Source organism: Pteropus alecto, unplaced genomic scaffold (assembly GCF_000325575.1).
Source record: "Pteropus alecto unplaced genomic scaffold, ASM32557v1 scaffold8, whole genome shotgun sequence".
Taxonomy (NCBI): Eukaryota; Metazoa; Chordata; class Mammalia; order Chiroptera; family Pteropodidae; genus Pteropus; species Pteropus alecto.
In genome coordinates this window covers 13,194,021-13,221,352 of record NW_006494609.1, presented here as the reverse complement: position 1 = coordinate 13,221,352, position 27,332 = coordinate 13,194,021, and the positions used below count along the sequence as shown (strand labels likewise).

The following is a 27,332-nucleotide window of genomic DNA, read 5'->3' as shown; positions in this document are numbered from 1 at the left end:
GTTAAGATGTCAATTCTCTTCAAATTGATCTATAGATTTCATACAGTGCCAATCCCCACAGGATATTTAGTATATACAAGCAGATTCTAAACTTTGTAGGGAACATAAAGTAATTAGAACAGCCAAAAAAATTTTGAAAAGGAATGAGGTTGGAGGACTTCACAGTACTCAATTTGAAAGATAGATTATAAGAAACAATATCATTGTCCATCAGGGAAATCCAAAGACCAAAAACAAATATTTGTGCAGCAACTGGAACTTTCATACATTGTGGGAGAATAACATGAGACAACGAATTTGGAAAACTTTATTTAGATTTTGCATAAATCTAAACATACACCTGTCCTATCTTTCTGTAATGTGACTGAATATCGATCTATTTCATGTAGATTTCATAGTTAAATTATGAGGACCTTCATGTTTTTCCTCCCCAGTTTCCAAGTTTGGGGAAATTGCCCTCACATTACTTACAGTTAAATATATCCCTTTATATAGATGAGAAAATAAGACTGAGATGATTTACCCAGAAGCCAGTGAAGAGCAAAGCCAAAGTTTTGAACCTATGTCTGTCTGACTTTAAAGGTTATGTTTTCTTGCATAAATTCTTAAACTCAAAAATATATACAACATGTAATGCCATTGTTTTTAAAAATTTTTAATTATTGAGATATATTTCACATAATATAAAATTCACACTTATGTGCACAATTCAGTGATGTGTAGTTAGCAAAGTCACAAAGATGTGAAACCATCACCATGATCTACTTCCAGAACATTTTCATTACCCCCAAAAACTCCAGTCCTTTTCCACTTTCCTCTCCCTCTAGCTCCTGACAACCACTAATCGACTTTCTATTTTTATGGAATTGTTTTTTCTGGACATTTCATAAAAATAGATTTACTGCGTGGCCTTTATATCTGTCTTCTTTTATTTATTGTAATGCTTTCTAGGTTCATCCACGTCATAGCATGTATCAGTATTTCACTCCTTTTTATTGCCAAATAATATTCCTTTGCATGGATATACCATGTTTTATTCACTCTTCAGCTGAGGAACATTTGGGTTGTTTCCACGTTTTGGGTATTACACAGAATGCTGCTAAGAACATTTGTGTACAAGTTTTGTGCGGATGCGTTTTCATTTCTCTTGGAAATTTAGGAGTAGAATTCCTAGATCATATGGTAACTCTATTTAACTTTTAGAGGAACCGCTAAACTGTTTTCCAAGGTGGTTGCATCATTTTGCAATCCCATAAGCAATATATGAGGGTTATGGTTTTTCTACATCCTTGCCCATACTTGATAGAATAATATAAAATACATGTATAACATAGGATACTATCTTTTTAATCATAGAAGTTGTATATCATTGTAATTTTAATTTGTATTTCTCTGTTGACTAAAAATGTTGAACATCTTTTCATGTGCCTTTCGTATATCTTCCTTGGAGAGATGTTTATTCAAATTCTTTGTCCATTTAAAAATTTAGGTTATTTGTGGTTTTACTATTAAGTTGAAAGAGCCCTTTATGTCTCCTGGATACAAGTTCCTTATAAGATATGTTATCTACAAATATTTTCTCCCATTCTGTGAGCCGTTTTTATGTTCTTGATGTTCATTGAAACACAAAAGTTTTTAATCTTGCTGAAGTCCATTTTATCCACTTTTTTCTTTTATCACTTCAGCTTTGATGTCATATCTAAGGAAACCATTGTTCTATCCAAGGTTTGTAAGATTTATGCCTGTGTTTTCTTCTAAGAGTTTTATAATTTTAAGTCTTACATTTTGAGTAGATTTTTATATGTGGTTTGAGGTATGGGTCTAGATTCATCCTTTTACATGTATGTATTGTAAAGACCATTCTTCTTCCCTTGAATTGTCTTGGAACCACCCTTGTTGAAAGTCAGTTGACCATAAATATATCAGTTTCTGGACTCTCAATTCTGTTCCGTTGATCTGCCTGTCTGTCCTTATGCCAGAACCATACTGACATGATTTCTGTAGTTTTGTAGTAAGTTCGAATTTGGAAAGTGTGAGTCTAACCATTATTTTGGCTATTCTGAATTTTAGAACCAGCTTGTCAGTTTCTTTAAGAAAAGCAACTAGTATTTTGACAGGAATTGTGCTGAATCTGTAGATCAATTTAGGAAGTAATACCATCTTAATATTTCAAACCTAGGACACAAGATGTCTTCCCATTTATTTAGCTCTTTTAAAATTTCTTTAATAGTGTTTTGTAGTTTTCAGTGTAAAAGTCTTGTACTTTTTTTTGTTAAATTTATTCCTAAGTGTTCTATTCTTTTTGATGCTATTATAAGTGAAATTTGTTTGTTGATTTATTTTTCAGATTTATTATTGATAGTATATAGAAATACAGTTGATATTTTATATTGATCTTGTACCCTTCAACTTGATTAACTCATTTATTAGCTCTACACGGGCTTTATTTTGTTGTTTGTAGATTCTTTAGGATTGTCTATATGTAAGACCATGTCGTCTGCAAGCAGAGATAGAATTACTTCTCCCTTTCATTTCTTTTTTCTTGCCTAATTGTTCTGGCTAGAATATCCAGTACAATGTTGAATGGAAATGGCAAGAGCTGACATTTCTGTCAGCTCCTCTTCCTGTACTTAGAGGGAGAACTTTTGGGCTTTCACTGTTAAATGTGATGTTGGCTGTGGGTTTCACAGATGCCCTTTATTGGGTTGAGAAAGTTCTTCTCAGTTCCTAGTTTGTTGTGTATTTTTATCATGAAAGGGGTTAGATTTTTGTCAAATGCTTTTCTGCATCTGTTGAGATGAACATGTGTGGGATTTTGTTGTCCTTTATTAATATGATGTGTTACATTCGTTGATTTTAATATGTTGAACCAACCTTTCATTCTCACTTATCTTCCCTCTAACGAGTTACTCATTTAGTATTCCCAGGCTTGATGAATACTGCTCCAAGCCATTCATGTATCCAAACTAGAAACCCAAGAGTCATTTTAGGTTCCTTCCTTTCCCTTACTCCCTATAGCCAAACAGTTGATTCTATTTTCATACCCACCTAACTTTTCCTCTTCCAGTTCATCCTACCCCTGATGCCAGGAGTGATTTTTTTTCCTCCCAAGGGTGAATTTGATCATCTAAATCTACTTGTAGAAAATTTATCAAGGAGAAATTTATATTCATTCCTTGCCTTTTACTAAATATACATAAACCATTATCAACTGTTAGGTCTTTGTTTTCTTTTTTAAAGACTCATAAATTACTTTCTATGAATTATGGGCGATTTTTCTGTTTTTTAAAATGTGATTTGTAACAATATTGATGCTATCATAGGAGTGCTACTAAATGCTATTTTCAGACACTAAGATTTAGTCAAACTTTATCCAGTAAAAGAGTAAAATGGAAGAGAGGACTTAAAAATGGATGAGTACCAAATGAGAAAATAGCATGTGGCAGGGTTGCTGCTAATGTCTTGCTTTAGTTCAGCTGATCCCTTGTGCGAATTCTTTCTTGTTTTTGGAGAAGTTTACACACACTATATCATATTACAGGGTTTATGAAGTCCATTGTTAACTGTTTATCACATATACTATTGCAGTGGTAAGTCTTAGCATTGCTTTTTAAAGAAGTTGTTTTAAATTCAAATTACTTTAAAGTTTATTTAAACTTTAGATGATTAAAGTTTATTTTCCACATTGGTATATATATAAATGCTATATACACAAAATACTACCTATAAAAGCTCTATGAGCAATTTTAAGTCTATTTGTTTGTTGTTTTGCAGCCTTGCATTGCATCCTGAACGAGTATTGGTAGCAACAGGACAAGTTGGGAAAGAGCCTTATATCTGTGTTTGGGATTCATACACCGTGCAGACCATATCAGTCCTGAAGGATGTTCATACACATGGTATAGCTTGCTTAGCATTTGATTTAGAGGGACAGGTATGTGATATTTTTTTTTCTCTTTTCCTAAATTGTGTTTTAAAAATTTGTACTATAAGAAATGAATTATTCTTACTGTGGTCTTTATCTATTATATATAGATTGATGAGGTCCAGATAAGATTTGATTGCACAAGAAAACAGTTTAGCTACCACAATTATGTGTGTGCAAATATGTGTATGAGACAGAGACTGGGTACACACAAGAATGAGGGTAAATTTTAGGAATGCATGTATGCTAGGACCTACAACAAATTAAAAAAGAGAGAGAGAATTTGAAACCAGATTCTCAAATGCCTTGCTACCCAAAGTATGGTTCTCTAGCCAGCAGCATTAACATAACATGGGAGCTAAAAAAAATGATTATAAATCTGTAAATATTAAATTGTAAAGCAATTGATGAAAAGTACTTGTTCAGGGGTGGAGGTGGTGGGTAGGTGAGGTGGGTGGTTGATGTGTATAAGAAAAATAAGAATAAGGAGTTTTTATTTTATTGTTATCAAGAATTTTTTGATTGGATTAAATATTACTATGAAAGAAAACAAGATTCCGATTCAGTGGAATTATACCTGAATGTTCTAGAAAATTTTACATATAACTGTTTTCCAGGTTGTGTATATATTTTTTTTCTTGGTTGTGAATCTCAATGTATTTTTTAAAATGGTCTCCCAAGATTAATATGCAAATTTAATTTATTTCCAATTAGAATCCCAGTGAAAGGTTTTATTTAAAATTTTAAAAATTTTCAATTGTAGTTGGGATACAATATTATATTAGTTGTGGGTGTACAACATAGTGATTAGAGATTTATATAACTTCGAAGTGATCACCCCGATAAATCTAGTACCCATCTGACAAAAATATTATTGAATATATATTCTTTATGCCATAACTATTTTGTAACTATCAGTGTGTATTTAATTCCTTCCCATTTTTCACCCACTTCCCAAACCCCTCCCACCTGGCAACCCTCAAAATGTTCTCTGTATCTATGAGTTTGTTTCTGTTTGTTTATTTTGCTGTTTAGATTCCACATGTAAGTGAAATCATATGGTGTTTGTCTTCCTCTATTGGACTTACTCTGCTCAACATAATATCCTCTAGGTCCATCCATGTTGTTGCAGATGGCAAGATTTCTTCTTTTTTTAAAAAAATTTTTAATGGCTAATGTTTATTGTATATATGTACCACCTCTTCTTTACCCATTCATCTATTGATGGACACCCATTTTACCTCCATGTCTTATCTATTGTAAATAATGCTGCAGCAAACATATGGATTCACATGTCCTTTTGAAGTAGTGTTTTGGGTTTGTTTGGATACGCAGAAGTGGGATTACTGGGTCCTTCTTTGTTTCATTATAGCCTTTGTTTTAAAGTCTGTTTTGTCTGATCTTAGTATTGCTGCCCCAGCTTTTTTTGTTTCCATTTTTATGGAATATCTTTTTCCCTCCCTTTCAGTCTGTGTGTGTCTTTCATTCTGAAGTGAGTTTCTTGTAGGCAGCATTTGTAAAGTCTTGTTTTCTCACCTATTTATCCACTCTGTCTTTCGATTGGAGCATTTAGTCCATTTACATTTAAAGTAATTGTTGATACATATGTAGTTATTGCCATTATATTATTCATATTTTTTATCTTTAAAAAGAATTCTTAAAGAAGACCATTATTGCCATTATATTATTCATATTTTTTATCTTTTAAAAAAATTCTTAAAGAAGACCTTTTAACATTTCTTGTAATACTGGTTTGTTGGTGATGAACTCTTTTAGCTTTTTCTTGTCTGGGAAGCTCTTTATCTGTCCTTCAATTCTGAATGATAGCTTTGCTGGGTAGAGTTATCTTGGTTGTAGGTCCTGCTTTTCATCATTTTGAATAATTCATGCCAATCCCTCTGGCTTACAAAGTTTCTGTTGAGAAATGATCTGACAGTCCTGTGGGAGCTCCGTAGGTAACCAATTGCTTTTCTTTTGCTGCTTTAAGATTCTCTCTTTGTCTTTAACCTTTGGCATTTTAATTTTGATGTTTCTTGGTTTGGGCCTGTTTGGGTTCATCTTATTTGGGACTGTCTGATCTTCCTGTGGTTGTATGTCTACTTCCTTCACTAGGTTATGAAAGTTTTCCATCATTATTTCTTCAAATAGGTTTTCAATTCCTTGTTCTCTTCTCCTCTGGTACCCCTGTGAGGTGAATGTTGGCATGCTTGATATTGTCTTCTAAATCGTTGATTCAATCCTCCTCTTCATCTGATCTATTGTTGATTCCCTGTATTTTCATTTTAGTTACTGTATTCTTCGTTTCTGACTGGTCCTTATGTTTTCTATCTCCATTTTTTATGCTTTCTATCTCTTTGTTAAAGTTCTCACTGAGTTCATATACTCTTTCTCTAAGGTCATTGAACATCCTTATAACCAGTGTTTTAAACTCTGCATCTGGTAGATTGCTTGTCTCCATTTTGTTTCATTCTTTTTCTGGGGTTTCGTTGTTATTTAGGACATGTTTCTTTGTCTCCCCATTTTGACTGCCTCCTTTTGGTTCTTTCTATGTATTAGATAGGGCTCCTAAGTCTCCCAGTTTTAGTAGAGTAGCCTTATGTAGGAGGTTTCCTTTGGGGCGCAGTGGCACAGTCTTCCCTAATCACCTGAGCCAGGTGCTCTAGGTGTGTCCCTTGTATAGGTTGTGTGCGCCTACCTGTTAGAAATGACTTATTTGCTGTTTGCACATCAGGAATTGATCCTCAGGCTGATTGGTTATGAAGTCTGGATGATTGAGGGGCTGACCCTAAAGAGCAGGGTTCACATTAGCAGGGCTCTGGTGCCTGCCCAGTTTGTCCTTTGGGTGTGTCGTCCTCAGATGCAGCCCCAGGTGGTGCTCCAGCTTAGGTCAAAGCCAGCCATTGGGCATGTTGGCTCCAGAGCCTTCTGGGAAAGGCCCTGCTATAGGCCACATTCAGCCACAGCCTGCACACTGTCCAGGGCCACCTGGCAAGAGTCAGCAAGCAATTTGCAGATGGCTGCCACCCATGTAGGACTTAAAGGTGCCTCAAGAGGTCAAGCTAGGAACTGAGACTGGCTGTTGCTAGTGTCAGGCGTGGGGCTGCTAAGTAAGAGATATGGGGCATGCTGAGGCCAGGTGCTCCTTGTTTGGGTTTTGTGAATCTTTGAGAAATTTTAGGAAAGCCTACAGCATGAGCCAAGACAGGCCATTTGTATGGAAAAGCCATTAGAGGTAGCTTTGGTGGGCCTATAACTTAGGAGAGGCAGGGTCTCAGGGAGTCACCTGGGTAGGGCAACCTGTGTTATCCAGGTTGATGGAGACTCAGATAGAGTGGCTGCCTGCATCTTCATGCAAGAGAGGGCAGGGCTCAACAAAGAAAGGAACAGTGGATTCTGCCAGCACTTCTTTCTGGGAGAAAGCCGCCCCACCAGCCCTTGCCCTGAAGCCAGACAATTCACTTTCTCCTCATATGTCCCTGGTGCTTTTTGAGCTGCTGCCCCAGCACTGGAGCTCAGAGTGAGTGAGTCCATCAGTGAGTAAGTCTGTGCGTGGATCCTCTAAGAGGAACATTGAGACTTTCACAGCCTTCTGCCTCAGTCACAGTCTCCACTGGTTTTCACAGCCAGAGGCTGTAGGGACATCCCTTTCTGGCGCTGAAACCCTGGTCTATGGAGCCTGGCTGGTACCCCTTGATCTCTGGGGGGTCCTCTGCAGCCAAGATAATTCTCTTGACTCTCAGTCGCCACATGCTATTGTAAAGCCAGCCTGTTTTGCATCTTTACCCCTCCTACCAGTCTCGAGGTGGCCTCTTCTGTATGTCCCCAGTTGTAGGACTTCTGTTCAGCTAGACCTCAGGCGACTCCCAGTGATGGTTATTCTGTAGTTTAGTTGTAATTTTGATGTGGTTGTGAGAGGAAGCAAGCACAGTGTTTACCTACTCCTCCATCCTGACTGGAAGTCTCCTCCAGGTCATGTATGTTGATAGGACAGATGGAAGACATCTTGTGAAAATTAAGTTTCTCTAAGTAGATCTGTATACACTTAATTTTTAGCTATTTTAAAGCTTTCTATTAAAATTAACTTTTAATTGAAAATAATGAGGTGGTGCCTATAATATGAGCTATTTTTATACAAAACCAAAGTTCAAAACAAAGGATGTAATATTCCACTTACTAATCAGTTCCAAAATTATTATTTGCTTCTAGTCAATGATTTTTTTAAAAAATTAAACAAGCCAAGAGCTTTTTTATGGTACTTTTATGGAACTTATTATACCTAAAACATATTTAAGAAGTGTTGAAAAAAAAAGTTGGATTTTGCAGGTGTGATTAACTTATAGTCTTTAAAAGTTTTGTTAAAATTAGACTTTAAAAAATCAATTTAACTTTCTGAAAAAAAATTATTTGCTTTTCAATTTATAAAATTTCATACATCTAGATTTAACAGGAACAGATTACATCTTGTTCTCATCTCTTGAAAATGATAGCCAATAAATGTTTTATTTGTAACTGAAGAATAGCTTCTTTGAGTAGCATAGATACATACGACTTTCTGATAAGAGTCTGGTAAGGAATCTATAAAGACTTAACCGGAACCTCTCATTTGAGGTAAAATGTGCTTCTAGGTTTATTATCACTGTGTAGCAGTGATTGACAATTACAGAACCTTAATTTATGTTCCATTTTTGCTATTATTCTTCAAGTCACTTAATGTCTTATATCAGAATTTTATTTTCTATTTTAAAAGAGAATAATACTCTTTACTTTCTTCGCAGAAGATTATATTTTGCAAAACAAATCTATAAAATTTTGAAAAATCATTTACCAAAGGTGTTATGAAATCCAAGTTGTTCTAATAAGTATCTGTATACTTTAAATATTTTTTCTTCTTAATTTTAAAATTGCCTTTTGTAAATTACTGTATTGCATTGCTTAGGAATTTCTCTAATATATGAAGAGAGAAAACATGCCCCTAGCTTTTATTTTAAGTTGAAAGCCTTTAATTTTACTTGTTTTAAGCAACTTATAAGAAAAATCTTGGGTGCATATATTTTATTATTACATATCTTCATGAGAACATGTTACTTAAAAATTTAAGCTTATAAAAAACATAATAGTTAAAAGTTATTGAGCACATAATAAGTGTCAGGTATTGTGCTAAGCCTACATTATTTCATTTAATCCTCACAACCCTGTGAAATAGATACTATTATTATTTATATTTTACAGATAAAGAAACTGAGACTTAGAGAGGTTGAATAACTTGCCCCAGGTTACACAGCTAGTGAATGGAGCCAGAGTGAAAACCCAGGTCAGTCACATTTCAAAGCTCATGTTTTTAATCGCAGTGCTCTACTGACTCCCAAACATGGAACTCAGGAGGTGGTTCTATTTCAAGAGGAATTCATCAGTTAAAGCTTGTAATTAAAGACTAAGAAGAGTATCTTTGAAATTATGTTCATGAGAAAATGCTTTAGTTAAAAAATATATTTTAGAACATATCTGTCCACTAATATCATGACTATGAGATACCAACTAGGAAATTCTATATAATTTTTGCATTTTCTACTAGAATTGAAACTATAAGTGATCAATTAAATTTATCCAATGAATGAATTTCTGTTAGTAGTAATGCTGAATATTCTTTTCCCAGCGGGTTTCTTCTAAATGGATTGAATATCCATGTTAATACTGGAAGTCTGCCTTCTTGAGAATAATTAGGGCCTATAAAAGCTATTTATATAAATCCACATCAGAGAGGGCCTAATGTTTCATAGTAAAAAGGAGAGGAATAGGAGGAAGGGAAATTTGACTGGTAACTTATCTTGAAAATATAAGACTAATTTATAAAAGCACATTTCTCATCTTTGACACATCTAAGTTATAGTTACAACTGCTGATTTATAGAATGAACTGAAAATAAAGTGTTAATATTTTTAACCTAATTTATTTTATACTGGTACAAAATAAAATGCTTTAGGTTTACCTTTGACTTTTGGCACATGATTTTTGAAGAGGGTCATTTTTACAAAAATATTAGAGGCGTTCATTGATTTTTCTCAAGGGCCTTTTGGTAATCTCTTGATACCTAGACATATCTCAAGTGCCTATTGCATTATTTTTTAATTTTCTTCTATTGCTCTTCCAGATCTTAACTTCTAATAGCTTTATGTATGATTTGACCAATATTTACTACATTAAGTCCTGAATCTTTTGCAAAATTTGTGATTTTTACTTTGTAACATTGTAACAATTAATCCTTTTATAATGACCACTGAAATCATAAGAACCCCCCATACTAGGATCTTTTAAGTTTAATTGTTCATTATTTGAATATGTTTTGTAATTACAGGAACTCATGGGCTGAATCTAGTTGTGTCTATTAGAATACCTATTTAGTGTGCTAGAACTTTTTAATAAATACTTCAATTAATAGACACAACCAAGATTTTGTTTGGGAATAGGATCAAGGAGGAATTTGGGAAGCTAGACAGGGGCTTCTTTATCTGGTATTCTTTTTCCCCTCTCTGTTATTCTTTAGTTATCTTTGAAGGAGCCTTTCCATCTGTCTGCTTCTTAAATGTCAGTGCTCTTTAGGAGTTTGTAAGCCTTCTTTTCACTTTACTTATTCCCTACGTGATTATTTAGATCCATGAGTTAAACTCCCACTTAAGTTAACAGTGGTCTCGGCTTCTTAACTCCAAATACCCTCCTTGAAAGTCAGATAAATACACCATATATTACACATTTTAAGCCAGATTCTCTCATTATTACAGCTCTACTTAAAAAGGGAGCTATTTCTCCTGGATTCTGGCCTTCCTCTGCAGCCTTGTCCCCTGCCACTTCCCAGTTGGCACTCCTCCCCTCAGCCACACTGGTTTAGTGGCTCTTTCCTGAAAGCACTATGACATGTCCAATTTTGGTGTCCTTTGGTCTGAAATGCACTTTCTCTTACTTTTTTTTACCTGACTATCTCTTACTCTGTCTTCCAAGATACTGTTCAAGCAGTACTGTTTCTAGAAAACTTTATTCTCTTCCTCACCTATGTAGGCAGTGTTAAATGTGAGAACAAACAAGAAAGTAAAAACAAAAAAGCTAGGAGAGGAGGTAGTGTTTACTTGGTTCTTTCTACCTTTTCTTCTCCGCTGTTGCTTCACCTTTGCTTAAGGAGGCTGATTTTGGCCATGATATGTTTATCAGGGCTACAGAGGAAGTGCTCCAAGATCTGTTTTGTTAATGCATGTACAGAGTTGGATGCTTTGAGGCTCTATTGAGCTATATGGAGTTTTAAAGCTTTTAGCCAATTGTGGTTTGCTATGTGTGCATGATGAGCTGAGCCAGAGAGAAGAGGCATTGGTAGAAAGGACAGAGCCCCCCTGACGATTTCTCATGTTATACTTGTGAAATTTTAATCTCTACAGTTTTCCGTAGCAAGGTATCTTTGTTTTAGCTAGATATTTGCTGATACCCTCTAGTTCCCAAATATTAAAGACTCTCAGGAGGAGCACATCATCTCATCTTTTTCCCCTAGACCTTCTCCTGGTGTGACTTGTTGGAGAGCCATTAGAAACTATATTCTCTATCTTTTTACGTGAACCATTCATTCTACCCATTTGGGGGTTTAAATAGTAATTCTACTCTACATGAAACTATTTCTGACTGGGTACTAGATGACATTTCTCATTGGGACGGGGAGAGGGCATTGGGTTCTTAAAGCTAATTATGGCTATGATAAACGATGATGATGAAGATGATGATGATCATGATTGATGATGATTATGATGATGATGATGATGGTGGTGGCAGTCAATTATACAACATTAACTACATGCCAGGCACTCTTCTAACTCCTGTTTATATGTATGTATGTTAATTCTCATATTAACCCTGTGAAGTACTTTTATTATCCTCACTTAACAGGTGAGGAAACTAAGGTAAAGAAAGTCTAAATAACTGCCCCAATTCATCCAGTTAGAGATAGAGCTGGTGTTCAAATCTAGACAGTCAGGTAACAGAATCTACACTCTAAACCAGCTGTCCCCAACCCTGGGCCGTGGACCGGTACTGGTCTGTGGCCTGTTAGGAACTGGGCCACACAGCAGGAGGTGAGCAGTGAGTGAGCTAGCAAAGCATCTGCGTTTGCAGCCGCTCCCCAGCGCTAGCATCACCACCTCAGCTCCACCTCAGATCATCAGTCATTAGATTCTCATAGGAGCACCAGTTCCTAGTGCAAAAAGGTTGGGGACCACTGCACTAGACCAGAGATTGGTAAACTTTCTATAACAAGTCAGGTAGTAAGTACTTTAAGCTTTGTGGGCCATATGGTCTCTTGGCAACTACTCAGCTCTTCATTGTAGTGTCTTTTACTTAGACAGCTTGTAAAAGAATGGGTGTGGCTCTGTTCCAGTGAAACTTCACTTACAAAAACGGAGAACAGGCAGGATTTGGCCTGAGCATTGTAGTTTGCAAGCCCTGCTTCTAAACCAGTGCTTTTCAAAGTATGTGGGTTAGTCCTTGTGGCTTTTTCTCCAACCCTTATGTTTCTTAGAAGTGTATATATTGTTAATTTCCAAATGTTTGAAGGATTTTCTGCGTAACTTTCTGTTATTCTGATTTCTGTTTTTGTCAGAAAACATACTGTATTTTTTTTTTTTTAAATTGTTTAGGCTGCTTCTGTGATTCAGAATTTTGTGATCTTAATGAAGCATCATGTGCACCTGAAAAGGTTATAGAAAAAATATTCTTCTTTTCTCTCCTATTTATTATGCTATTATGTCATTCATTTTATTTCTACATGTAATAACTTGTCATTTTTGCCTAGAACAGTTTCAAAAGCAAATTAAAAACTAGAAATCTTATTTATCTATTTACCATTTAGATGTTCTTCATTCACATGTATAAATTAAGTCTTGACTGATCCAGACTGACTGTTCGTGATCTCTGAGAGTTGTTTGGCTTTAGCTTCTTAACTAATTTCCTCCCCCACCCCCACCAGAATTTGTTCTTTGAATTAGCCTCAGGATTGTACCCTGTGCATGCAAAGATCTGTGTTCTCAAGGGGACCCATAAACAGTTTTTCTGGAGCCCCTTCTCTGTTCTGCAAATTCTAGCTATCTTGGCCTCTCTGAAATTCTAGCCCTCCTGGCGCTCTGTCTTCTCAAACCAGCACATCTGCTGGCCTCTACCTGGATGCCACCTTGTGCTATTGACTGGAAATTGCCTCCTTGATAAAGTCTAGGACAGTTGCAGGACTCATCTTGTGCGTTTTCCCCTCTTTCCAGATTCACAGTAAAACATTGTTATGAACGTCTGAAAATATTTGTTTCACATATTTTGTACAGGTTTCTCGTTTATGGCAGGGGTGTAAGTTCAGACCCTGATACTCATATATAACCAGAAGTCCATCTTTCATGTTTAACCTCTTATACTTTCTATCTCGCTGTTTTTTCAGTTCTGTCTCTTTACTTCTCTTTAATTTCTTGCTGAGTTTTTAAATTTATTTTTCTAGAAATTCTGTTTGCTTCTTTAGATCTGCTTGGGTACTTTTTATAGTCTACTGTTCTTTGCTCACATGAAGATATTTTGAAGCCTTAATTTTATTTATCACATTAAGCTTATTTTATATAATCTGGTAATGTCAATGCCTGATGTTTTGCAGGACTGATTTTACTGTTTGTCATGACTTACTGATTCCCACTCAGGTCTCTGTTTCCTGTGGTTGTTGAGAGGGGGTTGTTTCTTTTTAATTTTAAGTTTATTTTAATTGATTGCTACCTTTAAGAATTCTTTGCGGGAGGATTGAAGTTTAAGTTCTCCACATAGGATTTATGTTTGCCTGTGCAACACGTTGAAGATGCTCGAAAACTGTGATCCTTAGGACCACTCTGAATGAAAATTTCCACCTGAGGGATTCATGATTAATGTGGATTTAGGCCATATAACCCTATGAAGGCAGCTTGTGGCTACAAATTTTCAGAATGTTTGTTGTTCTCCTTATGCCTTGCTTTAAAAAGGGATCTTCTCTTGTTTTCCTTACTCTGAGTTCACTGTTTTAATTGGAGGTCTGCAATTCAGATGTCTGCCTTGGGCAGGTCCGAAACTTTGTCTCCTATTCCTGTTCAGCCTATAGAACAAAAGCCAGTCGTACCAAGATTTAGCTAATACCTAGAGTAAAGTGGATGTGAGTGTTCCTTCACTGTCCAAGATTTCCATAGGAAACCACTTTGTTTTTGTTCTCAGATTTTTCAATTTTTTAATAGCTCAGCACTGCATTTAAAAAGATGTTTTTACATTGTATCGAGCATTTGTTTTTGGCAGGAGAGATGTTTAGAGTATTTTTTCACTCCTGCTGTTAGAAATGGAAGTCATTCTTCTCTTTCTTAAAGTGAAGAACTACACATATGTGCAAATATTAACAAGATGAACTATATCCAGCCTTTCTTAGGAGGTCTATAAAACATAAATGTATAAGTTTTGATGTTTATATTACCCATGAGTAGAATTTGTTTGCCATTTATAATTTGGTTCCTTTTTTTATTCGCTTGCCTTTTTACTCCCTTCTGGACTTGTTGGACATAATTCAGCGCTTGGTTTCAGTTGGACTTGATTCAAAGAATGCAGTTTGTGTTTGGGATTGGAAAAGGGGGAGAATGTTGTCTATGGCTCCTGGTCACACAGATAGAGTAAGTATACTCGGGGTTTCTAATGGATATTGGATGGGAGAAGGCCAGAGGGAGTGATGGGATTTTGTGTTTCTGTGTTTTGTTATTGCCAAATTTTTCATATGTAATTAAACATTTTAAATACAATTGTTAATTCTCATAACATTTTAGAATGCATATATATTATAGACTCAACCTGTATAGCGTTAGCACAAAACTTTTCAACGCAGTGTTTGCTTCAGCAGGATAAATGTTTTGTTATTGGTTCATGCCTAGGGTCTATTTAGTTTGGTTTACCACTAATTTGTTACATATATATTATAGTTTAGGTGGAATATATTTTGTGTATGAAATTAAAATTACATTAATATTAAATTTCTCAGACACCTAACATTTTTTTTCTCTGGAAATGTGTTAAAAATATATTCCTTATTTCAAGTTTTATAAAATTAATATAAAGAATACATTATAGTCAGCTTTTTAATTAAATGTACTACTCATAAACATACATCAAAAATTTTATCATAAACTCTTAAAAGTGTGTGTGTGTGTGTGTGTGTGTGTGTGTGTGTGTGTGGTAAAACCCTAGCCTGACCCTGCAGCACAGGAGAGATAGTCATTGATTCTATTTTGGGTGAATCTCTGAATCTGTAAAAGTCATATAGAAAAATTTGTGTGTATTTGCATTTTGGAAAATAAACTTGGTTTTTAGCAGATTCTCAAAGGGACCTGTTACACACTCACCAACACAACTTAGATAATTATTAAAGTGTTAGATATATTTTATTAAACAATTGTGTATTCTTAGAGCAAAGTATGGCATACATTTGTACTTTGGATGTAGTAAATAGACTGGTTTTAATGAAAAATGATAATGGTTTTAATGAAAAATCATTGGAGTTTTCAAAAGTTACTTTTGTGGTTAGTATTTTAAAGTTGTATCAGTGTGTTTTTCATGGAATCTGTATTATGGTGAGTTGATAAACGTTCATTTGTAAGATGTATTCTTTCTTCATTATCACTGAAGATTATCACTTTGTGCATTTTTAGAGATAGTAAGCATTATACTGGCAAGTGTCAAAGAAACATGGTGAAGACTACCAGATAGCAAAATGGTTCTTTTCTGCTATGAAATTATTTTTCAGATATTAGTTTTTCTTTCATTTATTATTAAAGTGCATGTTTATATGCATTTTTATTTATCTAGATTTTTTTTTATCTTATTTGCTCTTGTAAGAAAAATGGTTTGTATGTATTTAGAATTTATGGAATCTTGGGACGAAGCCTGTGGATCTCCAAAATTTTGTTTGACCCATAAACGATAAAGCTAAAAAATAAAAACAACTTTTACTGTGAAATAAATGTTTCGATCCTTTATGTAAGTAGTTCTGTATGGTAGAAAGCTATGAAAATGTTCTCTATTTCTAGCTGTATGTTCCATTCAGATCTTTCTTTTGTAGAAATTGTGCAGGTACCTGCTTCATGCCTTAGTTCTGTTGAGCCATTCTTGTTATTTATGGACCTAATTTTTGGTCTATAAAAAAATATTAAAAATAGAGGTGTTGTCACTCCACTAGTTGCTTCATAAGTTCATAGAAACTAAGAAATAGTTTTTTATTCTCTATTATTTACATATTTCTCATAAGATTTTGAAGTGTTGAATTCTGATTATTTATTGAAGAATATTGTTTTATGACATAGAGTTTGGGGGCTACTTGGTCTTCTGGATAGGATTCTTAAATGATTCTGAAAATAAGTATTTTAACTATGAATCTGATTTGTTTACAGATATTTGATATTTCTTGGGATTTGTACCAGCCAAATAAACTTGTCAGCTGTGGTGTAAAACATATCAAGGTACTAGAAGGATCTTGTTTTATAATAGTCATGTTTGCTTATCCTCTGTCACTAAGTACATATCACACTATTTACAATTTAGGATAGTTTTAGGATTTTGATAGTATTGTTTTTTAAATGTCAACATTTTTAACGTTCTTATGTTCAGTCTAACAAATTTATTATATAATTACTCTGTGTGAGGCATCTGTATAAGGGACATAGGTATCAATAGGAAATTAATAAAATATTTTCCATAAAGGAATTTATAGTCTAATGAAGTAGGTTTTACTCTGTTCATCTTGTTTCTTCCTATATCATTTAGAAAGTAAAATGTGAGAACAGGAAACCAAATAAACTAAGAGGTTTTCATTCACGAAGACAAGATGGCGTGGTAGAAGCAACACGCACAGAGTTGGCTTTGCCACCTACCAGCTGTTCGACCTGGGATGAGTCATTTAACCTCTTTGAGTGTTTCTTTTTTCACATCTTAAAACTGTGGCTTCTGTTACCACCCTCACAGAGTTGATGATTAAATAAAGCTATATCCAGGTGTTTGTCATAGTGCCTAGCACATGGTCAGCTTTTTGAGAGTGTTACCTTTTCCTCTATATTTGCTCTCAGCCTTTGACAGCCCGTGTTTACTTCACTTAAGCCGAGTTTTGTTTTATTAGTTCAGGTTTGATTATAGTTCAGTTTTGATTATAGTTCAGGTTTTGAGGTCCGTATAGTCAGTGGTGTTATTCATTCCTATGTTTATAGTACTTTAAAATCCATGGTGTAAATTGGAAATACTTGCTTTTCTCCCACTATCTGATACAACCGTTCTTTATAAGTTAATTCTTAGTAAGTTTCTGAGTGCACATTCTTTTGATACGCACTCTTCTATCTATATTTTCTCCAAAGCACCTTTAGCTGTTCCTGCAATTCTAGTTTTTGTATTCTGGTATTGATTTGATAATAGTATAAAATCTTTATTTTTTCAACAAATATTTAAGCAAAAGGCTCTGCTAGGTTTCAGTTACGTAGTGTAAGCACCGTGAAGGTAGAAATTTTTTTCCTGTTCATCTTTGGTAAACCAGGTGATGTTTGACACAGTACTTGATGTATATTAAGTTCTTAATAAATTATTGGCAAATTAATAGAGACCTTACTGCTGTTTTATATTATAAATAAAGCTAAAAAACTTTTCTCAATTAAATTAAACAAACTGTTTTTACTCTGAGTTACATTTCTTCTAACTTGATAGAGACTATGAATAGCATGGTAGCTCTCTTTGCAGACAATGCATATGAGCAAACTAAGTCTCAGAGGTGATCTAGAACTGCACTGGCCAGTACAGCAGCAACTAGCCACATGCGGCTATTTAAATTAATTAAAAGTAAATAAAATGTAATATTCATTTCTTCAGTCACACTGTCAGTATGCTCAAGAGTCACATGTACCTAGTGGTTACTCCATTGAACAGCATGTGTATATATACAAGTAATATTCATTTCTTCAGTCACACTGTCAGTATGCGCAAGAGTCACATGTGGTTACTCCATTGAACAGCATGTGTACATATACACACATACATATAGATAACAGTTCATCATCAAAGAAAGTTCTGTTAGATAGCACTAATCTGGATTCTAGAACAATAGTTCTAGAGTGTCAAAACCACTTGGATACCTGGCCTTCACTCTGCAGAGATTCTGTCTCAGTTTGTTGCAGAGGGGGCCCAGGCATCCTACGTTTTATAATTTCCCTAGGTGATTCTCAGGTGCAGCCAAAATTGAGAATCAGTGATCCAGAGGAAAATAATAGATTGAATTTGGGACTTGCTGAAAGGGAGAGGACCAGCTGTCTTTATGCACAGAAATTATGGAGCTTTTAAAATGAAAAATCATGAAGTTTCATTGATTAAAGCATTCATTAGTAATTTGAGTAAACATGATAATTTTCAGTTCTTTGAGGCCTCAGATTTTAAACTAAGATCTTTGAGTCTTAAGATCTTGAAGGTCAAGTAACATCTTTAAGTATATAATATAATGGTAATTGACTTAGTTGAATTTATTTTCTGCCTAATTTCTTTAGGCAGAACTACTTAATGTCTATATCCCTGCCTTACCCCATTTTTGTTTCTTTATTTCTCTCTGCAAACTATTAAAATTTACCTAAATACATGTAAAAGCACAAAAATCCTGGACATGAAGATTTACGTTTGACTTCCTATGTTTTTTCAAGAATGACCTAATCATTCCAAATGTATATCTCACATTTTTAAGCTTTGCATGTAAAAGAATGGCTTAGCTTTGACAGTATCAATGAGAGCAACATACTAATCCTTTCATTATTTCATCTTTACTGTCTTCATCAGAGATTGAATATTAGGTTCGGTCTTTTTTCCTATTAGCAATATGGTGTCTTCATTTTCATTGCTAATTCATTCCCAACTTTTTTACTTAAGTTTCACATAGACGTTTTTTCAGAAACCCGAGGGAAGCATAACATATTTTTAAAGTAATGTAGTTCATCCCCCCTTGTTCTTACAGATAAAGATTGAAACCAGTGACTTATCTGCTATAATGTAGCTATTGACAACACTAGGGTGGGGATGTGAATGTTAAATGCTATTGTTATCATAAGAGAATTTCTTAGGTAATTTCTAGTCTGCTGCTCTAACGTAGCATTAAAGTTTTGGGAATGTTTTACTGTATTTTATAAGCATTCTTAGGTAATTTGCCTATACTATGTACCTTTTAGTTCTGGAGTTTATGTGGAAACGCTCTGACCCCCAAACGAGGGGTCTTTGGTAAGACTGGTGACCTTCAGACGATATTGTGCCTGGCCTGTGCAAGGGATGAACTGACATATTCTGGTGCACTCAATGGGGATATATATGTTTGGAAAGGAATCAATCTTATACGAACAATACAAGGAGCCCATACTGTAAGTATATTTAAATAGTTTAAACACTTTTAGATGTTAACTGTCTTTTTGTCTTAGAACCAAAGATTGCATAATAGTAAACTTTCTAATCAGTGTAGTTACTTGAAAAATGTTGTAACTGAATTAATTTGTCTATTTGTTTTTAAGATTTCAATGAAGAAATATCCAATCAGACACGAGAATGTTTATTAAATTAGTTTAATCAGGATCTTGTTCAAACCATTTCTTTAGTATGGTGTCTTTCTCAGAGTAGTGTTAAAAAAAAGCGTGTTAAATTCAATCTAAAAGAATTCTCGGTTAACCACATTGACATAAAGCTAGTGCTTTATTGGCTAATTTACCAGTGGAAAATCGGGGGACACTTCTAGAAAAAAGTAACTTTAATTTGAATATCAATTTATTAAGTGAGCAGCAAAGGAATTTAATTTTTGTACTTCATGAGATTCTCATATAATTAAGTTATCAAATCAGGGGGAAAAATCTGTTTTTAAAACTGGTGATGGTTTTTGATGTGGGCTTTTTAGCAGTTGGGTCCCTCACCTAGTAAAGCTACGGAGCTACTACACTGTGAACAGTAAGATCCTGACTAGAAAAGTTATTAAATATATTAATGTGAACCACTATTACGTATTAAATATATTCAGGAAACACTTACACAGGACTTGCTTTAAGCAAACTGCCTAAAGACCAGAAATGCCAGTTTCTCGTCCACAAAGGTTGTGGCAGTTCACATCTTCGCCATCAACATAGGAAAATACCAGTTCATCCTCATATTCATCGGCACAAGATGTGACCAGTATTGTAAATTTTTGCTCGTCTTCTGGGGAAAAATTGTAATTTCTTGTTTTACTTTGTTTCCTGTCTATTGCTGAAATTTCTTATATTTATTGACTACTTGAATTTCCTTTTCTATTAAACTGCTTTTCATATTCTTTGCTCTTTTTTGTTGAACGTTCTTTCCTTTATTTATTTGTATATTAGGGATATTAATCTCTTGACAGTCATATCCATTGCAAATATCTCCCCAGTCTGTCTTTGCTTATATCTTTTCTCATATGAAAATTTTTAGAAGGTCTCTCACAGCCCAAAATTATATAAGTGTTCTGATTCTTTTCTAACGTATTTGTCTTATTTTTTTACAATTGGAATTTTATATCTATAATTCATTTTTATACATGGTGTAAGGTTTAACTATTTTATGTTAGGCCCATATCATTAAATACCACCTTGATCATATATTGAGTTCCTATGTATACATTTATTTGTAGATTTTTGTGTTTTCTGATATATTGGCTTATTTCTGTGTCACATCAAAAGCTTTTAAAGTGGGTTTCTACCTTCATCTCGTAGATTTTATTAAAAAGTATATGTTATTAAATTATTTTATTTCCTCTTCTAGGCAGGAATTTTTAGCATGAATGCTTGTGAAGAAGGCTTTGCTACTGGTGGCAGAGATGGCTGCATTCGTCTTTGGGATTTAACTTTTAAACCAATTACTGTGATTGATCTCAGGGAAACAGACCAGGGATACAAAGGTAATAAAAAATAAATATCTCATTAGCAGGCAAATTCTAAATATACCAAAGATCATCTGTTTCTTTTAGTAAATATAAATGTATGTTTTGTAAATAGAAATAAGACATTTGCCCTTTAAAATGTATGCATTTAATTGAAATTCTACTGAAGAGGAGAAACTTTGCCTAAAGACAGTCTAGGCTTACTGTTATGTCAAAGATTCTTTTGTTGTCTGATGACTGTTAAAATGCGACCCATAAAGAGATGTGATAAGTACTTACTTTGGTAACCTTGGATTTTGAAAACATTTTACTATTAGAATGCTAAATGTAACTGTTTAGCAAATAAACTGTTGAAAATAAAGTGTGTTGAGGATTGGGAGAGCTTTTGTACACAGTGTCTCTGTTAGTCATATTATACAGATAAGAAAACTGAGAGAAATACTAGCTTTCCCAAGGTTACAAAAGGGATTGTAGAGTATACAGAAAAAGTAGAAGTCTCTCTTAATGATTTTCTGAGCAGGTTGCAAATGGAATATAGGCACATGAAAAGTCTGATTATTACAAGAGGAAAATAAAGTTCTATAAAGGTAATTCCTAAATACTTACTTTTCAGATGGTGTAAACTGTGTTGTAAGATTCTGGTTGAGGGAAGTAGTTTGACTATGACTGAAATTGTCTAATAAGGAAGAAGAGTGTATGTCTTGAAGGATGGGTAGCAATTAGGTATATAAAAAGAGAAAAGTAGTCCATGTAGAAAACAGTATAGATAATTGAAGAAGATGTATGGATCAAAGACTTGCATATTCCTTTTATCTTACATCTAAGGTATAAAAAGGAATAAAAATTAATATTGATTTAGGCAACCGGTATTCTGTTATTACAGCATTGATCTTAAATACAATTCACTTTTGACTAGGTTTGTCTGTGAGGAGTGTTTGTTGGCGGGGTGACCACATCCTAGTTGGAACACAGGACAGTGAAATTTTTGAAATTGTGGTGCATGAAAGAAATAAACCTTTCCTAATTATGCAAGGGCATTGTGAAGGTGAGCTTTGGGCACTTGCCATCCATCCTACTAAACCTTTGGCTGTGACTGGAAGTGATGATCGTTCAGTCAGGTAAGCAAATTATAAAATAATTGCATAGGCTGGAATTTGTACTCAGATAAACATAAACACTTTTTAAATACTTAGATTTAAAGTTAATCAGCTTGTGGTATAACAAATGAGCACAGTTAATAGGCACTTAAAATTAATAGAATTAACTATTTTAAGATTTTTTTTCTTAGAAACATAAGTTGGAGTTTTTTCCATATCAGAATATTACAGAGCTACCTACACCTTTTTAACAACCATGTAATATTCCTCTGCATGGATATACAGTGATTTTTTTCAACTAATCTATTTTTTTCTCTTAGTATGTACTTATTATTTTTTTTTAATTAAAAATTATTAGGGTGACACTGATGAATAAAATCAAATAAGTTTCAAGTATACAGTTCAGCAGTATGTCATATATATATTGCATTGTGTTCCCCACCCAAAGTTAGATTTCCTTCTGTCCCCAAATATTTGACCCCTTTGACCACTCTCTACCTCCCCTCACCCTCCTTCCCTCTGGTAACCACTAATCCATTGTCCATGTCTATGAGTCTGTGTTTGTCGTTTTGTTTGTTGCTTTCAGTTTTATATGCCACACACGAGTGAAATCATATGGTTTTCAACTTTTCATCTGATTTATTTCGCTCAACATGATTATCTCAAGATCCATCCATATTGTCGCAAATGGTAATATTTCATCTGATGGCAGTATTCCATTGTTATATGTGCTACATCTTCTTTATCTAATCATCTATCATAGGACACGTTGGTCGCTTCCATGTCCTGGCCACTGTGAACTAATCCATTATTGTTGGGAGTTTAGGTTCTTCCAGTTTTGTGCTATTAAATATAATGCTTGCAATGAATATCCTTATACCTACGCCATTTTGTACATGTGTAAATACAAATATCTCTGTGGTAAATTCTTAGCAATGTTCAAAGCATATATACATTCTATTTTCATTTTTCTTTTTTTCAATTTATTGGGGTGACATTGGTTAATAAAATTATTCAGGTTTCAAGTGTACAATTCAGTAATACATCATCTGTATATTGCATTGTGTGTTTACCCCCCTAAGTCAAATCTTCTGTCACCATATTTGACCCCCTTTACTGATAATATACCTCCTCTCCCACCTCCTTCCCCTCTGGTAACTACTAAACTGTTGTCTGTGTCTATGATTTTTGTTTGTCTTGTTCATTTGTTGCTTTCAGTTTTATATCCTACATGTGAGTGAAATCATACGGTCCTCAACGTTTTCTGAGTTCGCTTAGCATGATTATCTCAAGATCTACTCATGTTGTCACAAATGGCAGTATTTCATCTTTTCTTATGACTGAGTAATATTCCATTGTATATATGTACTTCATCTTATTTATCTGATCATCTGTCAAAGGATACTTCACTTGTTTCCATACCTTGACTACTGTGAATAATGTTGCAGTGAATGTCAGGGTGCATATATCTTTATGGATAAATGTTCTCGAATTTGAGGAGTAGATACCCAGAAGAGGGATTTCTGGGTCATATGGTAATTCTATTCTTAATTTTTTGAGGAACCTCCATACTATTTTTCATAGTGGCTCTAACAATTTACATATCCATCAACAGTATATGAGGGTTCCTTTTTCCCTCAGAACCTCCTCAACATTTGCAATTACTTGTTTTGTTGATAGGATATATACATTTAAAATTTTGATAGATAATGCCTTGCACAGAGTCAGTAACAATTTATATACCTATCATACATATCAGCAGTGTATGACAGTGCCTGTTTTCCCACACCCTTACCAACACTAATAATTACCCCAAAGGTGAAAAATGATATCTTGTGTTTTTGAAAACATGCATTTTTGTCATATTGATGGATGTTGAGTATGTTTTCATATGTTTAGAGGAAATTTGCATTTTCTTTTCTGTGATCTGCTCAATCTCTTTGCCTATTATCTAATAGTTCATTGATCTTTTTCTAATTATTTTTAAATAGGATCTGACAAAATCTGTCTACATTTTAAAGAAAGTAGCCCTCTTTCTATGACTGTAGTTCCTGGACCAGCAGCATCAACATTACCAGGGAACTTGTAATAAATGCAAATTCTCATGCTTTATCTAGGACCTAATATCAGAAATTCATCAATCTGGTTTAATAAGCCTTCGAAGTGATTATTATGTGTGGTGAAGTTTGAGAACCAATGGTCAGTGATATGAGTTGAGATACTTTTTCCACTTTGTCATTGTCTTTTCTCCTCATTTCATGTGTAATTATTTCCATTTGTATCTCTAAAAGATAGCTCTAAACATCATCACAATATTGTTATTAGACAGCATTTCTTTGGCTTCTTAGGCTCCAGATAAGGTCCATATATTGCAATTGTTGATCTATCTTTAAATCTCTTTTATTCTACAGTTTCCTTCCTTTCCTTTTTTCTTCTTACAGTTTATTCGTTGAAGAAAGTATTTGCCTTCTAGAGCTCTCCACGTGCTGGATTTGGTTAATTGCATACTCAGTGTTTTTTTTTTTTTAACATGTTCTCTCTTCCATGTATCCTGTAAACTGATAGATGTAGAGGTTTGATGAGATGCAGTTAAGAATTTTTACCAAGATTATTTCCTAGGTAATAATGTATATCCCTCTTTAATGGTATGTAATACGTAGTTTCTCTTTTTATTTATTTATTTTTGTTGTATTAGCAGCCATTGATGGCTATTATATAGATCAGTGTTTCTCAACCTTTTTGCTTTCCTAATGAGACTTTTTAGACATTTTTCCCCCTAATCACACCTCTTCTGCATGAAATTTTAACACTACAAAAAACTGTATATCTGTTTTTGTACTGTGGCCCTTTAGAGAATCACAAACCATTATAATATTTAAGATTTTCATCCTTAAGAACTGATCTTTAGCCCTTTTGAGGTAATATTATGCCTGTTGAGAATGTATTACCTAGATCTGTTATTTCATTAAGAATTTCAAATGGTGGTATTCTAACTTTATCATTTGTTAAATTTGTTAGCTACCGTATTTTTATAAAGAGAATTTCTTCTCATCACCTGTTTGATTATTCTGGGTATAATTTGTACAGAAAAAGGACAAAAGAACTTAATTTTTTCCCATTTACTAGTTTAAAAAATAATTAGTTCCTTAGAATCTTTTCTATGATCTGTTCATATTTCTTGCCTTTTTTTCTGTAGAATTGTGTATCCTTTTTCTCCTTTATTTTTTGCAGCTCTTTATATATGATGGATATTTACCCTTTGTGATGTGAGTTGCAAACAATTTCCACCAGTTTAGTTGTTTTTTTACTTAGGTAGTTTTTTGTTGTAAAAAAAAATGTTTTTTTCTTGTTATTTTGTTTTATGTAGCTGAATTTATCAACATTTTCTTAATGACTTGCTTTTTCTATCATAAAGAAATCTTCTCCAAAGTTAGTTTTTCCACATATTTTTTTCATACATTAGTGGTTTTATTTTTTATGTCTAAGTCCTAATCAGCATAAATTTACTCAAGTGTGTGTAAGAAGATGGGGATGCAACCTAATTCTTTCCAGAGAACCACTTTTTTAAAGGTCTGTTAATCAGTCATTCCATTTACTGTCATTGTGCTACTTGATTTTATGGAGGTGGAAGATGCCATAGCTCTGTTTATATGGTTACACTTTACCCATGTGCTTTGCTAGGAACTATTTTACAGTTCCTTTCATTTTAGATGAACTGCTATTACCAGCTGCTGCACAGCTGTTGAAAAAACGGCAACTGGTTTTTAAAAAAGTAATTGCTCAGATTTGTCTGTTATTGGTGAGCAAGTTACTTGGAAAGAACACTTCCATTAAAAACACCTAAAAATGCTGGTTAAAGTGTAAGTCACTTGAAAAAAATGTTCAAAGAACAGTCGAGGTAGTAAGGAACTGTTGGCCAAATTGTGAGTATTTAGGAGCATCAGTCAGCCAAAGCCTCTTTTATCCTGAGAGCATTTTTTTCCCATTGAATATGCTTGCGTTAGATTAATGGCCTTCTCGGGGCATAGAGGCAGAAGTCAGGGCTTAGAGCTGCCCTGGGAAGGTGGTCCAACACAGCCAGCTAGAACTATAGATTAGGCTCTGCTAAAATATCCCCAGCAGATTTGTGTGGGAACATGGAGATTTTGTTTCTTGCTTCAAGTTTTGATAGCACAGGAGGGATATAAAGCAGCTTGGTGGTATTATTTAAACAACATTAACTGTTGTCCAGATAACTTTACCACAGTATATATAAGTTGTACATATGAGAGCTTTTGCTTATAATTTTAGATTGAATTCATTAAGAAACAGTATCAAATCTGCAGCAAAAGCTAATTTCCAAAGTCATTCAGTGTTTAATAATAGTTGAGGGCAGTTCTAGTTCAGAAAAATTTCATTCGTGTCTCTGAAATCAAAATATCCTAAAACTTTATTAATGCTGAGCCATTAAACTGCTGTTTGGTAGGGCAAGTCAGGATTTTTAGCTTCTATCACTGACAAAAATTCAGAACTGACAGTCGTTAAATCCACAAAGCAAATGAAGTTCATGGTCAACACTTTAGGTTCTAAAACATGAGTCAAAAAAACGTTTTGCAGAATACTTGCTAAAGAATAATATAATCAATAATCATAGGCTTTGCAAAAATTAATGAATAGAAACCTCATTTAACCCACTTCCCATTTGCCCTGAGAATACTCACTGGTGGTACTTGCAGCTGCAGTGTTTACCCCAAGATATCTCGCGAATTACAGTCCTTACCTTACCCCAAAGTTTGCCACGGGATATATCGCTTTTATTATTAATTTTGTATCCCTACTATGTTGTTAGTCTTTGGAAACAAATGACATTCTGTTTATAGCATTAAGTTTTTAGTAGTGGTATTATCATTTACAAAATATAGTAACCCTTGATTGCTGAAAATGTCAAATACTAGGTGTTCTGCTTCCTGTTGTTTCGTGCTTTGAAATTTACCACATGAAAAAAAATTATGAAATACTGATCATCATATACGTTTCTGTTACATGAAGATTAGAGACAAGTTCTGTTTGGAAATAACTGTAAGAACAGTTTTTATATTTTATTTTCACATTGAAAACTAGTCAGGTTTGCTTCAGCCTCAAAGAGTATGTTTATGTAAAATTAAATTAACGTGGGCGCTTCTTTTTCCTAAATGGGAAATGGGTTCAAATGAGTCAGGAGGCCAGAAGGGGGAGCTCTCACACCCTTTGGTTACAGAGGTGGACGGGAAGAACTGTTTATAATAGCTTTCCTTGTTTCTCTCTCCTCTTTTAAAATTTCCTCTCTTTTGTTTCTTGGGACTTGTGTGGTTTGCCTTTAGACTGCAGTGTCTCCAGCGGCAAT

General features: G+C 34.2%; 1 protein-coding gene across 2 annotated transcripts in view; it reads left to right on the top strand.

The window, feature by feature from the left end:
- The window catches only part of EML5 (echinoderm microtubule associated protein like 5), a 123,774-nt gene that overhangs the window by 14,908 nt on the left and 81,534 nt on the right, over nt 1–27,332 (top strand). For both annotated transcript variants that reach the window (XM_006925514.3, XM_006925515.3), the window contains exons 2-7: nt 3,775–3,934; nt 14,509–14,607; nt 16,375–16,443; nt 19,171–19,356; nt 20,756–20,891; nt 21,790–21,991. In XM_006925514.3, coding sequence (XP_006925576.1) covers nt 3,775–3,934; nt 14,509–14,607; nt 16,375–16,443; nt 19,171–19,356; nt 20,756–20,891; nt 21,790–21,991 — 852 coding nt within the window. The remainder of the gene's footprint in view (nt 1–3,774; nt 3,935–14,508; nt 14,608–16,374; nt 16,444–19,170; nt 19,357–20,755; nt 20,892–21,789; nt 21,992–27,332) is intronic.